Source organism: Punica granatum, chromosome 3, assembly GCF_007655135.1.
Source record: "Punica granatum isolate Tunisia-2019 chromosome 3, ASM765513v2, whole genome shotgun sequence".
In the NCBI taxonomy this organism is placed as follows: domain Eukaryota; kingdom Viridiplantae; phylum Streptophyta; class Magnoliopsida; order Myrtales; family Lythraceae; genus Punica; species Punica granatum.
In genome coordinates, this window is record NC_045129.1 from 22,774,922 (window position 1) to 22,791,895 (window position 16,974).

The 16,974-nt window shown below is 46.3% G+C and overlaps 1 protein-coding gene across 1 annotated transcript; it reads right to left on the reverse strand.

Annotated features, from left to right (window-relative positions):
* Positions 1–399: 399 nt before the first annotated feature.
* Positions 400–5,319, reverse strand: LOC116200464. Its single transcript, XM_031531313.1, has 9 exons — positions 4,693–5,319; positions 3,523–4,485; positions 2,989–3,273; positions 2,572–2,652; positions 2,027–2,319; positions 1,786–1,930; positions 1,658–1,673; positions 718–785; positions 400–426 (listed from the first exon to the last, which is right to left on the reverse strand). Exons 1-9 carry the CDS (start codon positions 5,317–5,319, stop codon positions 400–402), a joined length of 2,505 nt encoding a protein of 834 aa, XP_031387173.1.
* Positions 5,320–16,974: the final 11,655 nt, after the last annotated feature.

Consider the following 16,974-nt stretch of genomic DNA (forward strand, 5'->3'; position numbering starts at 1 on the left):
GCCTTCCTATATAAGCCTCTTGGGTCATTAAGTTAATCACAACTCCTCTTGCACTCTGATACGGACCTCACGAAGGATTGTGAAACCCGACGACCAACTTGAATCGATTCCCAGATCGCCAAACACAGATTTAGATAAAGAGGATTATTGACCCGTTGTTTATAGAGAAACAAGAACCAACAATATCAAGACAAGGATTATCGACCCGTTGTTTATGAAGAAACAAGAACCAATAATATCAAAGTGTACCGAACAATCACAAGCTGTCACACTTGCGCGTTCGAAGGAGTTCAATGAAGAACAATGGAGAAAATCTCACCAAAATACCAGAATAATCTACCTCTGATCAGCTACTCTACCTCCTTTATATAAGCTTAGGAAAAACTGGAAACTGACAAACTAGGCAACTGAAATATCCTTAGTTTCCTAAAACCAGAAATAACAGAGGAAACTAAATAAAAGCTATCTAGAATAGTTGGCAGTCTTTCATTCCATCTTCAGCATCTCATGGCAAGTCAAGTGAATAAAGGCCTTTGGAGACCCAATTGAATTAGACTCCTCTTGACCCAAAAAGCCCATCAGCAAGCTCTCCATAGCTTGTTGGATTTGTTTGGCCTTCGCCCGTGTGATTGGCCCACTCGGAACATGCAAGCCTCCAAGATCTTGTGCTTCAGCTCCCTCTTCACGAGTCCGACTTCCAAGCTCGTGTGTATCAACCTCATTCTCATGCCCATGATCCTCATCATTCTCCCTCTCTTCAAAAGAATTCGTCTTCGAATCGAAACCTACATTAATCGGAGAAAGATCAGAAACATTAAAAGTTGGGCTAACATTATACTCACCTGGTAAATCTATTTTATAGGCATTATCGTTTATCTTGGCTACGACTTGGAATGGTCCAATTCCTCGTGGACTCAATTTGGATTTCCGTTGGTTTGGAAATCTTTCATTCCTCATATGAACCTACACCCAATCTCCTGGCTCAAAAATCACTTTCTTCCGTCCCTTGTTGGCACGTTCAGCATATTGTTTATTCTTCTTCAAGATATGTTGCCTCGCTTCTTCATGAATCTTTTTCACCATATCTGCCTTTTTCTTTCCGTCAAGACTAGAAATCTCACTCATAGGCAAAGGAATTAGATTCAAAGGTGTTAATGGATTAAAACCATACACAATCTGAAATGGTGAAAAGTTAGTAGAAGAATGTACTGTACGATTATAAGCAAACTCAATAAACGGTATACAATCTTCCCAAGACTTCAAATTCCTTTTTATGACTGTACGAAGAAGAGTGGACAATGTCCTATTAACCACCTCGGTTTGCCCATCCGTTTGGGGATGACAAGTAGTTGAAAATAACAATTTAGTTCCTAACTTTCCCCACAGGACGCGCCAAAAATGACTCAAGAACTTAGCATCCCAATCACTAACTATGGTCTTAGGTATCCCATGCAATCGCACTACCTCCCTAAAGAACAAATCAGCAATATGTGTGGCATCATCAGTTTTGCGACATGGAATAAAATGAGCCATCTTAGAAAATCGATCCACAACTACGAAAATGGAATCTCGTCCTTTATTAGACCTAGGCAATCCTAGGATGAAATCCATGGATATATCAGTCCAAGGTTCATTAGGAACAGGTAAAGGCATATACATTCCAAGGGGTTTGACTGTTGATTTCGCATTCTTACAAGTAATACATTTAGAGCAAATTCTCTCCACATCTCTCTTCATATGCGGCCAAAAGAAATGTTCTCTCAAAATATCCAAAGTCTTAACTACCTTGAAATGACCCATAAGACCTCCCCCATGCGACTCAAGCACAAGTAATTCACGCATAGAAGAATTAGGAATGCACAGCTTATTCTCCCTAAATAAGAATTCATCGTGCTTATAGAACTTACCAAGTGCACCCTTTTCACATGCACTATATATAACACCAAAGTCAGAATCTTGCATGTACAACTCCTTAAGATGTTCAAACCCAAGAAATTTAGCATTTAGAGTAGAGATAAGTACATACCTCCGTGATAATGCATCAGCTACCACATTTTCGTTTCCTTGCTTATACTGAATCACGTATGGAAACATCTGTATGAATTCGACCCATTTGGCATGTCTCCAATTCAGCTTGTTTTGCCCTTTCAAATGCTTCAATGATTCGTGGTCCGTGTGTATGACAAATTCCTTCGACCACAAGTAGTGCTGCCACGTCTCCAAAGCGCGGACCAAAGCATAGAGTTCCTTGTCATATGTAGAATAATTCAAAGCGGCTCCATTTAGCTTCTCACTAAAGTAGGCAATCGGTCGTTTTTCCTGCATCAAAACAGCACCTATACCAATCCTGGAAGCATCACATTCAATCTCGAAAGTTTTCGAAAAATCAGGTAAAACCAATAAGGGTGCAAAACAAAGCCTTTCCTTAATCAAATTAAATGCTTGCCCTTGCTCTACTCCCCATTTGAAACCTATATCTTTCTTAACCACTTCCGTCAATGGAGCAGCCAAAGTACTAAAATCCCGCACAAATCGCCTATAAAAACTGGCTAGACCATGAAAACTTCTTACCTCGGTTACGGATTTCGGCGTCGGCCAATCCTTAATTGCTTTCACCTTCAAGTTAGCATATAATTTTTCATGTCTCAATGCCTGAAGCACGCATCGCAAATGATGAATATGATCCTTCAAGCTCTTACTATACACCAAGATATCATCAAAATATACAACCACGAATTTTCCAATGAAAGCACGCAAAACATGATTCATGAGCCTCATGAAAGTACTAGGCGCATTAGTTAATCCGAATGGCATAACTAACCACTCATACAAGCCATGTTTTGTTTTGAAAGCCGTTTTCCACTCATCACCCTCTTTCATCCTAATCTGATGATATCCACTTTTCAAATCTACTTTTGTAAATAACGTGGAACCATGCAATTCATCCAACATGTCATCTAATCGAGGAATGGGATGTCGATACTTTACCGTGATTTTGTTTACAGCGCGATAATCAACACACATTCGCCAAGTACCATCTTTCTTTGGCACCAGCAACACCGGGACCGCACAAGGACTCATGCTCTCACGCACATGCCCTTTAGCTAAAAGCTCGTCCACTTGCCTTTGAAGTTCCTTTGTCTCCTCCGGATTAGTTGGATATGCTGGCCGGTTCGGAATTGCGGCTCCTGGCACAAAGTCGATTTGATGCTCAATTCCCCTTATTGGTGGCAAACGATTGGGTAATTCCGTGGGAAAGACATCTCCAAACTCCTGCAAAAGAGAGGTAACACAACTTGGCAAAGAATAATTAAGGTCAGAAAAATAAGCCTCCTTGTAAACAAACAAGATCATTGGGCGATTAGCTTTGAATGCACTCTTGATCTCTCTTTCTTTTGCATAGAAACTCTCTTTTTTCTCTTTTCTCTCAACTAACTCTTTCCTCTCATCTATAGCTGAACTCTCTTTCTTTTTACTATCTCGAATTTCTTTCTCTCTAGTCTTACCAGTTTCCTCTCTCACTTGCTCACTCTCTTTTTTTCTTTCAATCTCAGCTTCTACATCACTTTTCTCACAAATTGATCTCTTGATTCGGAGCTGATCCTCATACACCTGATAAGGTGTCAATGGAACAAGTGTCACCTTTCTACCATCATTGACAAAAGAGTATCGATTCTTATACCCATCATGTATTGCCTGTCTATCGAACTGCCATGGCCTCCCAAGCAATATATGACTAGCATGCATGGGCACTACATCACAAAGAACTTTATCCTTGTATCTCCCAATTGTAAAGGAAACCAGAACTTGCTTGTTCACCTTCACTTCTCCACTTTCATTCAACCATTGCAGCTTATATGGCCTAGGATGCTTCAATGTACGCAATCCCAACTTGTCAACAAGTAACTTACTAGCCACATTCACACAGCTACCTCCGTCAATAATCAAACTACATACCCGATCCTTCACTTGGCATCTAGTGTGGAATATATTTTCCCTTTGCACATCATCTCTCTCTTCTTCCTTAATTTGTACATTCAGTGCTCGCATGATTACTAAGGCATTCCCCTCAGCAGCATATTCATAATCACTACTAGAATCATCTTGTGTTGGCATTGAATCACTTTCCTCCTCTTCAGTTTCAACTTCCCCACTATCCAGCATGATCATTGCCCTTTTATTTGGACATTGAGAAGCAATATGCCCAGACCCCAAACACCGAAAACATTTGATATCTCTATTCTTTTGAGGTTGGGATGTAGAGTTACCTCTCTCCTTGTTGTCCCCTTGACTCTTGCTCATGCTCTTTTCAGCATTCGATTTGGGTTTCTCTACTGGTCTTGAGCTGGCACCCCATTTCGACTTCCAATTTGAAGATCCCGAATAAGAACCGCCCTCATGCTTGGCTGGTCTCCCTCTCTTGAGTTGCCGTTCTACTTTCATGGCCATGCTAACCATCTCTTCTATCTCCACATAATGTTGCAACTCCACCACATTAGCAATTTCTCAGTTCAAACCACATAAAAACCTGGTCATAGTTGCCTCTTCATCTTCTTCAATGTTTGCCCGAATCAAAGCTATTTCCATCTCCTTGTGGTAGTCTTCCACGCTCCTCGTCCCTTGCCTTAGACTTTGCAATTTTAAATGCAAATCGCGATAGTAATACGAGGGAACAAATCGCCTCCGCATGACAGTCTTCATCTCCTCCCAGGTCTCAATAGGCCTTTCATGGTTCCTTCTTCTTTCCTTAACCAATTTTTCCCACCAAACGATGGCATAATCAGTGAATTCCACCGCTGCAAGCTTCACTTTTTTCTCTTCCGAGTAATTATGACAATCAAATACAAGCTCCACCTTCCTCTCCCACTCGATAAAAGCGTCAGGGTCATTCCTCCCTTGAAAAGGTGGTATCGTCATTTTAATACTCCCAATATTCCTATCTACTCCATCTCTAATTGCTTGATCTCGCCTACCATGTCTTCGCCCCTCATTCCTAACTCCTCTGGCTCTCCTCACACTTCCCACGGATGCAATTTCATCATCTTCCTCATAATCTTCATCTTCTTCATCATGAGGATTCGCCGGCTGGCGGATTAGTCTCCTTGCATTGGGAGTTCGCACATGCTGCCTGGGTTGCTCCCTCTGCATTTGATCAATTCGTTGATCTTGCCGGGCCATTCTATCACGGATATCTCCAAAAACAACTTCCAATCTCTCGAATTGTTGTTGCATGGCTTTCAAAGTAAAAGCAACATCTTGCTGGCCGGCATTACTTCCATCCCCGGTTGTAGATTCATTGCCTTTTCCTGCGAAGCTCATGTTTGCACTATGAAAAGAAAATTGGTGTTAGGACCTCACAACCACTCGCTCACGTGTTTGCCCTCAAATTATCGTCACTCAACACTCGTGTTTCGCTCAGTTCAATGGCTTTTTCCCTCTGATACGCTCACCACTCTTGCCTCTTTCCACTCTAATTTCCTCCTGAAAGTTCTTTAAAGAACTCAGCAACTCACAAATCAAAGGCAACTAGCTCATAATAATTCAAAACAGCAATTAATATATTGGCCCTAACTTGAACACAAACTAACAGGGAAATAAATGGCTAAAGGAAAGTTAACCAAGGAAAGATTTTTTTAGGAATGAAGAAAGGAATATATCAGAGTAATAGATGGATGGAAAGATATGGAGGATGATATAGGGAAGGGAATATGGAAGATCAGGTATAGGGTAATTATGAGAGCAAAATCAACGCAGATCAACAACAAGGTAAATAACAACTTTAGAATACTCTGATGCAAAGAATCCGGATCAAATTGACACCGACGACTTTTTTTTTTCTTTCTGTTTTTTTTTTCAGCTCTATCTTTTTTTTTTGGCCGAATTTTTTTTTTGCTGTCCCTTTTTTTTTTGGCTACTTGTCAATCCAGAATGAACAAGCTAGATGGAATGAAATTCAACGAATTGAAACGTAAAGGATAGGATAAACCTGATTTGGAGCCTGATGCTCTGATACCAAAATGATACGGACCTCACGAAGGATTGTGAAACCCGACGACCAACTTGAATCGATTCCTAGATCGCCAAACACAGATTTAGATAAAGAGGATTATTGACCCGTTGTTTATAGAGAAACAAGAACCAACAATATCAAGACAAGGATTATTGACCCGTTGTTTATGAAGAAGCAAGAACCAATAATATCAAAGTGTACCGAACAATCACAAGCTGTCACACTTGCTCGTTCGAAGGAGTTCAATGAAGAACAATGGAGAAAATCTCACCAAAATACCAGAATAATCTACCTCTGATCAGCTACTCAGCCTCCTTTATATAAGCTTAGGAGAAACTGGAAACTGACAAACTAGGCAACTGGAATATCCTTAGTTTCCTAAAACCAGAAATAACAGAGGAAACTAAATAAAAGCTATCTAGCATAGTTGGCAGTCTTTCATTCCATCTTCAGCATCTCATGGCAAGTCAAGTGAATAAAGGCCTTTGGAGACCCAATTGAATTAGACTCCTCTTGACCCAAAAAGCCCATCAGCAAGCTCTCCATAGCTTTTTGGATTTGTTTGGCCTTCGCCCGTGTGATTGGCCCACTCGGAACATGCAAGCCTCCAAGATCTTGTGCTTCAGCTCCCTCTTCACGAGTCCGACTTCCAAGCTCGTGTGTATCAACCTCATTCTCATGCCCATGATCCTCATCACACTCTCTCTCTAGCTTTCTCACTCAAAAACTCTCTCAAATTCCTCTCAAACTCCAACATTTCGTTCAGCCCAAGTACAGCCCGGCTCAAGGCCAAAATTGCCAAAAAACTCAACCGTTTTCCGGCGACCGCCACTCAACCCGAACCAAACTTGACCAAACTTCTATCCCACACTTACTTGACCTCCCGAGTCCATTTCCGGTGTTAGTTTCGGCATTTGAAGCTTCCATCATGCAGTCCCAGCCCAGTTCAGAATCGGGTCCCTAGGGAGTTTCCCGGTTTCTAGGTGAGTTCTTCATTCCCGACTTAAGCAAACTTAACCAAACTTCATATCCCAAATGTTTTCGACCTCCTAAGTCCATTTCCAACCTTAGAATTTTCATTTGAAGCTCCCAGCACCTCGTTCCAGCCCTGTCCAGAAACAGTCCTTTAAGCGTTTTCCCGGTTTCTAAACGAGTTCTTCCCTCTCGACTTAAGCAAACTCAACCAAACTTCATATCCCACATGTTTTCGACCTCCTAAGTCCATTTCTGAGATTAGTTTTTGCATTTGAACCCTCCAACCCCGCGTTCCAGAGTTGAGCAGAATCGGGTTTCACGGGTGCATTCCGGGCTTCCTCAATGTCTTCTCCATCTCACGACTAAGGCGAGTCATGCCATCACTTTCTAAGGGTTCCTCACGACCCTCACTCTCCCCCGTGACAAGGTGGTTGCGTGCCGAGAGCCGTTCAACCATGCACCTCCGCCATTTCTCTCCTTTCTCCCTTCTCGGATCTTTCCAATTTTTACCGGTTTTCTTTGCATCTTCCAGGAAAATATAGGCATGCAATCCTCAAGAAACCACCACATGCGTGATCCTCATTCAGTTAGGAGTCCAATGCCACCGACCTTGCATCAAAAGACCACCGGGAGCCTCCCGTAGAGTCGTTTCTTTATCGGGTACCAGTCGGGTTTGTTCCTGTGGTTTTCTTTTCTAACCCGAACTTTGCAGGAACGTACAGGTCAGCTCGGGTTGAATCTCACTACGAGCCACCTATCACCGTGATCCTCAGTCAGTGAGGAGTCCAATGCCACCAATCTTACATCAAAAGACCACCGGGAGCCTCCTGTGGAGCCGTTTCTTCATCGGGTGCCAGTCGGGTCTGTCCTTTTTTTACTGACTCGACTTTGTTTTTGATTTCCGGAAAATCTACGCATGCTCTCCTCTTGAAACCACCACAGGCATGATCCTTAGTCTCTCGGGAATCCAACGCAACTGGCCCCACGCGAAAATTTCATCCCGATCAACCGGTACAGCCCTGACAAGCCAGACTACCAGTCGGGTCTGCCAGTTGACCCGACTGCACCGGTTCGGGTCTGTTCGTTCCAGCCGAGTCTCCCAACTCCCTTTGCCACTTCTCCGACTCTTTCCTTGTATTCCGAGGCTAGGTAAAACTCCTCTACGACTTAGAGAAGCTAGGATCTTCGATACTTGTTTGTTATGGGGGTTAGAGTGGTTAACAAACCGAAATGCATGCAAGTTCAAGTTTTTATATATTCACATGCAAATGTACGTCGTTTATATATTCCCAAGATCGGTTCCCGTGTTTTCGCGTTTTACCATTGCATGAATCGACGCCGTTTTACCGATTCCTTTATATATATATTGTATGTGTTCGTTTGTGTGTTCGGTTGTGTTTCGAGATCTTGGCGGCGTCGGTTTCCTTCCATTATCACCAAAATATGTGTTATTATTGTGCTCGGTGTATTATGTATGCAAGGTACGGCTAGAATCGACGTAGGAGACTCTCCATAACCCAAGTCGGGTCAAGGAGAGCTCTCGGCCTAACCCTTGGAGAGGTGGCCGAGTGCCCTTTGACCCTTCTCGGGTTTAGGACGGTCTCCTTCGTTGCTTTGGAATCGTCCCTTGGAATTGAGTGTATTCATATTTTGCGTTTTTATCGTTGATCATGTGCTAGCCGCCTCCTAGGAGAGTTAGTTTGTGGAAGGTTATCCGTTAAGTCCACAATTCCTCGATATAAGATCACTACCACCGAATTATTTCACAAATGGGAGAAACATGACGTATCATTCGGTTAATTAAATCACTTGTACTAAATAATTGGATAAATTGATTGCTAATTCGTAAGCGCATCGATGGTTCACGGAACGGCGGAAATACCCGTTTCTTTAAAAGCTCACAATTTCCAAGCACCGAGACGTGTAACACGAATAGAATCGGTGTCTAGCGAGTACTCGCGTACTATGACTCGAGTCCGGGCCCAATTTGAGGCGGCTCAAGTCGAGACGCGCGAGTCTTTTCTAGACCTCTTCGTGTCACGCGATCTTTAATTTATATGTGAACTACACACGTTTTACCGATCAAGGGCATAATCGTCATTCCGTGATTCACCGATATCCTAGGCATTAGGGAGTTGGAAACACCTCGATCTATGGATGAAAAGGGGTGGCCCGTTCGGGCGCGAGTTTCATTCATACGGCCTATTCCGTCCACTTTCGGTGTTTCTATCTCCCTATTGTAGATTCGGTGGCGGGCATTTTCATTTCCGTTGCAAAACACGAAAAATTGGATTAATCATGCATTTGGCTTAATCAAACATTAGATAATGGATAGGTGGAATGCGAGGTTCCGATCTAGAGTCAAAAATACAAGTTTGGCTAATTCGGTGAAACCACAGTGACACCTCACTGAATAAATAGAGTTTTAAAACAAATTCACACATGTAATCGGCTTAGAACCATATTCCAGCCCACCTCTTTGTTTGCCTAGGTTAGGTATATTGTTTGCTAATAAATCCCGGTTAATAACTTGTCTGAATTTATCTATATTTGTCAATTGTCGTCTATTTTTCCATCAGTTTTATTAGTTTTCTTCTGTTTTCCATTTGCTTTTGCTAATTTGTCGCGGTTCGGGTCCGAACCCATAGGTTATATGTTGCACGAGGCCCAACGCCCCAAATCATCGAACACGAGATTCAACGCCTCCTAATTCACTGAGCGCGTGCAACCCGAGTGCGGAATGGGATCTAGCCTCGAGTCACCATCACACTCCAAATGTGGCCTATGTGGAAGGCAATTTGGATTGGATGTGTGAAACGTGTTTAGATATCACCCGGGAGCTTGATCGGTCCAACGGTTACAGTGGGAACTAATCGGTTCTCCTGCAAACCGTCGGTTCGATCGGACCCGACCCCCAGCTCTTTGAGCCCGCGTTGCCTTAATTTATTTATCGGTCATTCAAAACACACGGTGACCGGAGTGGAATATTGGCCCAATGCAAACCGATCGGGATCCATATACTTTATTTAGTTATACTTTGTAATTATTCGAGTGTACATTGCGAGGATCTTATTTGTACATCTATTCATTCATTTGTAAGGATCCCCGATCGGCAAGCGAGAGGTCCGAGTGTCGAACCGGTCAAGTCGGCCTATTGTTACCAAGAGATGAGTAAGCTCGAATACTGGTGGTCTCGGTTCGCGCAGGGAATCGACCATCACGGTTCGATGAACTGTAACGCAAAGATAGTGAACTGATTCCTCGACGCACAAGCCTACTCATCTTTCAGATTATTGGCCCAACTTGATCAATTCATTGACTTTACGGTATCAAAACAGGCGAGTCAAGTGCAACCCTAAATCACGCGGTAAATAAAAAAAAGGCAAGCCTAGCAAACTAGAGTACCGAAAGGTCGTGCGGGATATAGGCCCGCATGTAATAGAACCCCCGAATTCGGAATTTTCGGTTCCATATGACCATTGCCTTAGTATTTAAGTGTACCCCGTACCCCTAGACCCGGGCGACTCAACGGCCCTCGACCTACGGGTCGTAAACAGTAAGTGGCGACTCCTTCCCACGTGCGTCCGTCGCGCGTCCCCGGGAAGGTGGACACTCCCGAGCCGCGTTGCATAGGCTTCGCGCATGCGTGCCCCGACAAGATAAAATTCGGGTGCGCACACCGGAGATGACCTAGGAATCTGCGAACGGGGCTTTCTTAGTGTTTCCCGAGTGTTCTGATGTGTTCGGAGACCACTGTGATCTCCGTTTGTCAAAAATGAGTCCCGAAGGCTTGTTGAGAGGCGTTTGTGACCATTGAAATGTCACTCGGGAGATCGGTATGACTTGCTTGGTCCGAACCGAAATGATTTCCTAGCCCGTGGGGTTATTGGGAGTGGGTGGTGCAAAGCTCGGACGTCAACATTTTTCCGAATGAGCTCTGAGCACAAGATTCCCCTTGAAAGGGGCCCTTTTGTTACTGGAATGGTACTTGGGAAACCTAAATGGATTATGCAATGGGATCGGGGTTTATCTCCCAAGCCCTTGAGGTCCTTGGGATTGATTGGCGAAAATTTCGTGCACTGACGATTTGTTAAAAGGGTCTCCAGCTATGTCTTTCTCTAGAAAATTGCCCCTTTTTTTTCCGGGTCGGGATCCACTCAGGAGAGCAAGATGAACCCTGAATCGCAGTCTGAATCCTGTTCCATGGTCTCGGTGGTCCTTGGGTGTGTGCAGGCCTATTTTCGGGTGCTATTTACCTGTCCGCAGATCGGGCGTCCCGGGAGCCCCTTTAGGAAGGCGTCTACAAATGTTCAGGAGTGCCCCGGCTTACGCAGGAGGCTTCTGAAATGCGTTCGGACGTGCCATTGGTCATTTTGGTACCAACAAGAATTTTTAGAGTCCCATATTGGATATCTTCTGACGCTCCGGCGATCTGTCGATGAATAGTGCTACAGTGCCGGCTTCTGCTGTTTTCGGGGTTCCTTGTTCATCCATTCTTCTGATTGCCCTTCTGTGCTTTTCTAGCTATTACTGCTTCTCTTCCGTAGTCCGTGCCCTCATGTTCGAACGTTCGCTCCTGGTTGCCAAATTCATGAGTAGAAGCTTGAGTCTCGGCCCGACATTCTTGTCTTTGGAGCCGGTGGACCAAAATGGGGTGCTGACAGCTTGCCCCTCTTTGGTCGCATGCTTGATTAGAGGATGTAACCAAAGATCATGAGAAGCACCCATTTGGGCCCCGGCTACCTTCCTGATGCCGCTCTCCGTAGTCGTTTGTTCCTCCGTTTTGGGTGTGTGGGAGAAACCGTGCAAGTGCACGGACCTGTCACGACATGGTGGCATGGTTGAGAGGTGGAGATTATGAAGTGGTGGATGAGGGGCCTGAGCCCGCAAAGCTGTGCAAGGTTGGAGCCTGCGGAAAGCAATAAACTATTAGGCCGAAGCCCGTGGAAAGCGGTAAAATGCCAGGCCGAAGCCCGTGGAAAGCGGTAAATTGCCAGGCCGAAACCCGTGGAAAGCGGTAAAATGCCAGGCCGAAGCCCGTGGAAAGAGGTAAGTTGCCAAGCCGAAGCCCGTGGAAAGCGGTAAACTATTAGCTTGATAGGAGAGCGCAGGGAATCTAGGAGCAGGAGTCCATGTTAGGTGCTGGCGCAGGGCGCTGAGGAAGGAGATTTGTTTGATGCTGAATTGAGGTCATGCTCGGGCGACGTAAATGCCAATTGTTGCGTGATAGGGGAAAGAGCCGCGAGGCTGCGACGTCAGGTGACCCTTAGAGGACCTCCCCTTGTTTGATTCGAGATCGCGACCTGTCCGGTGAGGTAGCCGTGGATTCGTCCCAGAGGAGATGCCCCTTGGGGTTCCATGCGCATCTGCAGAGAAGAGCATAACTCTTCGTTAGTCATGTGGACAGCGGTGCGCGTTGAGTGTCCAAGGTTGATGTTGTCCCAAAGGTGCAAATCTGCTGTAGATTGGTGTTGCTGCCGCGATGAAGTTGTTTCGTCGGTGCTTTGCCCTGGGGTGTCGGTGTGTTTGACCTGGCGGAAGCCGGCTTTGCTACTGGGGCGGTTGTTCGTTGCTCTGCCGGATGCCGGCTCTGTTGCAGTGGCGATTGTAGTTCACTAAGGATGCCCGGTCGTGCGATGAGGGACTCGAACTCTGTGGTAGAGTGCCTACGTATCCCGAGGAGTCGGAAATCAGAGTCCGCCGTAGTTCTTGCGTTTGTCGTACCTGTGATCCGAGCATTATCAGTAAGTCATGGGGTTACTAACAATGTGTAAACACAGGTAAAAGGATGTCTTTGCGACGTATGCTCATCAGTTTCGGGTCGCCTGGGCGACCCGTGGAGAGTTTTTGATTTAGTGATGTAAATGGGGGTCCCACTTTCAGAGGCCCCGATGCGAGGCCTCCGGGGCTCCTGTTGGCCTTGCATGGGCATATCGAGACGTTCTCAAAGGTGCCCAAGCGGCTCTGTCGGTTGTTCGACTCGCCCGTGAGCTTAGGACCCTTCTCACCAGGGTGCCGTAGGGCGGCTGCATTTGTAACCTGCACGGGGAATTTTTATTCAAATTTGGTTAGACCTCGGTCTAGTCATTTCCAGAGTGTTATGACTAGACTCCCGGAAAGAAATGTCTAGGATTTTGGCTTTGTGGTGGCCAATTGAAGGGTGGCTGTGACCCATTTTGGAGTTGTGCAATGACAAAGAGAAAAGAGAAAGCTTGGGGAGCACGTTGCCCAAGGCTGAAAGGATACACGGGTTCACGCCTGCCGTGAGATGTACCCCCCCCCTCTTCTTTCTACTTCTTGTCTTGTAGGCTATTACAAAGTGCTTAGATGGGGTGCCTGCTTGTGCACCGTGCTTGAGGAAGAAACCGCCTAGGACGGTTGAGCTGCGTTGGGGAGCCGATCGGGGATCGTGTCGAAGTAGACAACCTGGCCATTTCCCTTAGGGAACCCTGGTCCGCACAGTGTGCGAAGGCCCAGGATGACTGTTTTGTTTATCTCTCGTTTTACTCTCCTTTTGCCATGGTTACCCGCCTCAGGGCCATACCTCTCAACCTAAAGGGGATGAGCTCTCCTTTTGCCACGACCGCCCCAAGGGGTTTTCGGTTGCGCCTCTCTTTTGCCTTAACTTTTGCCTAGGCCGCCCCGAAAAGGGGTTTTCGACCTAGCGGGCTCGATTTTTTTTTTGTCTCTTGAGTTTGCAAGGGCGAAGGGTCCGAAGGATTCCGAGTGCGTGGTGTTCTGTTTTCGTCGAGGAGTTGGGACTGCCGCTTCCCTTTTTGTCGAGATTTGTTCATTTCTTTTGGATTAGGGGCGTCGGTGCTTTTGGTGAACCTCGGCGTTGCCCCATTTTTTGTTGGCTGGTTTTTCCCGCTTCTTTTCTCTCTCTCTTCTCTTCTTTGTTGGCGGGTTTTTCCCGTGTCTTTTCGCTCTTTTTTTTTCGCAGCTGGGGTCTGTATTGTGCCCCTTGTATTTGTTTGAAACTCCTCGACTTTGCATCACCGAGGCTGCTTTTGTTTGCTTCACCCCGTGGAGACTTGATGTACTTCGTTGTCCTAGCCCAATTTTGTGATGGCTGGTTTTCTCAGAAGTCTGATTATTGTGCACTGGAAAGCCGAACTTCGCGTCTTTTGTCCTTGCAAACTTTACAAGTCATTTCCCCTATCGTCTAAAAAGAAAACAAAATTACCCCAGGAGTGTGGGTGACCAAGGTTGCCTCCGTGTGAATGTTGGACGGGGATGCCTTGATCTTTGCGGTCTGTGTCGGGTGTCTTGTACGATCGCCGCTCTCGATCATGCGTTGTTGCTCCCGTGGAGGGTGCCCTTTGGAGGATAGGCGCTCTTGAAGCCGAATGTGTCCTGCCTCGGCGCTTATCGTTGCATGTTGTCGGTGATGGGTCTTTGTAGTGGGGAAGGCCCGATTTGCCCTGAGGTGCCGCTCGATCTCGGTGAAGACGCACGCGTCGAGGTTGAATGGTTTGTTCGATTGTCTCTGTCTTCGGCTTTGTGGGGGGTACATATTCGTCGGAAACCTCCCTCGTCGAAGTTTGAGGAAAGGGTCCGAGAGGAATTCTCAAGGAGATGTGAACCTGCGTATCGTTCTTCGCCTGTGACCGGCGTGTCCCTGTGAGAGATGACAAAGAAGGTGATGCATTAGGTGATTGATTGGTGTAATATGCGACAAGAAATGTGGAGTGGACCCATAGGAAAATCCCCTTGTCCAACGTGCGACGAATGGGGTGCCGCGCGTGGGGGACACTCAATTCCGAGATCTAGTCATCGCCACCATGGAATGGGCAGACCATGGCTAGGGGCCACATAGTGTACTTTCTCCGATTGCGGGTTGGCATGCGCAGCCGTCCTAGGGGAGGCTCGAGGAGCCGGTTCCCATGAGGACAGACGAATCGAACAATTCCGACAGAACCAACAGGGCGTCTTCAGGTCTGTCCTAGTGCGCCCGTGAAGGGTTCGTTCATGCCGGGAGCTTGTTTGGGAATGCATATAAATAAATGTAAAAGAGAGTTTAGGGAAGAGTGCATGTTGCCCCAGTGGCTGGTTGATGGCCACAGTGGAGGGTGGGCAGGGATCATTCTCTTGTCGGAGATGTGACCGTGCTAGTGACTTTCGCGGCGGGTGGCCAGGGCCATGCTCTGTTTGTCGGAGCTGTTGCTTGTGATCTTTTGCGGATGGAGGGTTGGAATTCGGTGTCGAAGTTCCAAGGTGCTGGACGGGAAGTATTCATTGTCCTGATTGTGGTCGTTCAAGGTTCAAGTTGCCTTCTTGTCAGTTATTTCCTGCAATGGGAAGAAGAAAAGCAATGAAGGAACAATAACTATTCGTAATTTGAATGCAACTGCGTAGGGGAGCGAACTGGCCTGGTAGGCGTCATGCAAGCACACTGAGAGACATGCACAAGGTGTGTCGAGGATGCGTGCATGGACAAGGTAGGGGTGTGCTTGCACGACGCGGAAAGGGCACACTCAGTTGTGCTGATGGAAGCACTTGTAGCATGGAGGGACGTGTGCTCAACCATGCAATGACGTAATCGAATGCGCGGGATTAATGGGGATTTAGTGTTGCTTGGATGGTTGGCCCTTGAGCTACTGATCGTCTCGCTGTGGAGGAAGGGTGAGGACCATGAGAGGTCCACCTGCAAAGGTGGTCACAACTTTGTCTACCGTGTGGTAGTGTTAATTGTCGTGTAAAATAGTAAATGGATAGGATGCATGAAATGCGTGAGTTTTCAAAAGCTAATGTTGTCATTCACGTTGACTCGAAAGGTTCAAAGTTCAATGCAAATTTTGTAAAATAGAGCCTTAAGCTGATTTGCCATCACACTCGGGGTTTGAGCGAGCGCGGCCTTGGAAAGCACTGGGTCTAGGCGAGGGCCTTGTGGAGACATCTATCTTAGAGTGCATGTGTGGGCCTTCATAAGGCCCTTTCCTAGACCTCTCCAGGGCGGCGTTCGCTCAAACGAGCTCATGATCGTATCTCTGTAGCTTGTCGCGGGTTTGGGAGAGTTCCCTCCAAGTTGCGGTTGGCCGGCGAGTTCCTCATCTCTCAGCAACCTCTCGGTATTCGAACCTAGTATTGGTGAGGTCAATCATGCTGTCCCAGAGTATATGCCATCTGCATTTCGTGGCGGGTGTCAGCACCCCATTTTGGCCCACCGACTCCAGTAGAGAGCACCACCGGTAAGCTTGATCACAACTCGACAAGCTTAACACAAGGACACCAAGCAGAACCTCGGGCCACTATTCACAGTCGGGTCAGTAGAGGCAAGCATGCAATTACGGGGCATGGATCACAGAAAATGGCAGGGACCACCAGAAAGGCCCAAGAGGGGCAGTCGTAAGAACAGACGAGCAACAAGCCCCAAAACAGAAAAGCCAACACTGTAGCACTATTCATCGACAGATCACCGGAGCGTCAGAAGATACTCAATATGGGACTCTAAAAATCCATCTTGGTACCAAAATGACCAATAGCACCTCCGAGCACATTTCGAAAGTCTCCTGCTTAAGCCGGAGCACCCCCCGAACATTTACAAACGCCTTCTTAACGGGGTCCTCGGGACGCCCGTTCCACGAACAAATAAACGGCACACGAAAATAGGCCTGCACATGCCTAAAGGTCACCAAGACTAAGGAACATGATTCATACTGTGTTTCGGAGCTCATCTTGGTCTCCCGAGTGGATCCCGACCTGGAAAAAGGGGTCATTTTTACACAGAAACATAACCAGAGACCCTTTTGATAATTCGTTGTTGCACGAAATCCGTGCCAATCAATCCTAGGAACCTCAAGGGCCGAGGAGATAAACCCTGATCACATTGCATTATCCATTTTGGTTTCCTGAGTACCATTCCGGCAACAAAAGGTCCCATTTCAAGCGTAATCTTGCGCTCAGAGCTCATTCGAGGAAATGTTGACGTCCGAGCTTTGCACCACCCACTCCCAACAACCCCCAGGGGCTAGGAAATCATTTCAGCT

Coding starts and splice junctions, on each gene's coding strand:
- LOC116200464 (XM_031531313.1), bottom strand. CDS start 5,319: ATGAGCTTCGCAGGAAAAGGCAATGAATCTACAACCGGGGATGGAAGT. Junction 3,274..3,522: donor GAAAAAAAGAGAGTGAGCAA/GTGAGAGAGGAA, acceptor TCTCTTTTGCAG/GAGTTTGGAGATGTCTTTCC. Junction 2,653..2,988: donor GCGCTGTAAACAAAATCACG/GTAAAGTATCGA, acceptor TGCGTGCTTCAG/GCATTGAGACATGAAAAATT.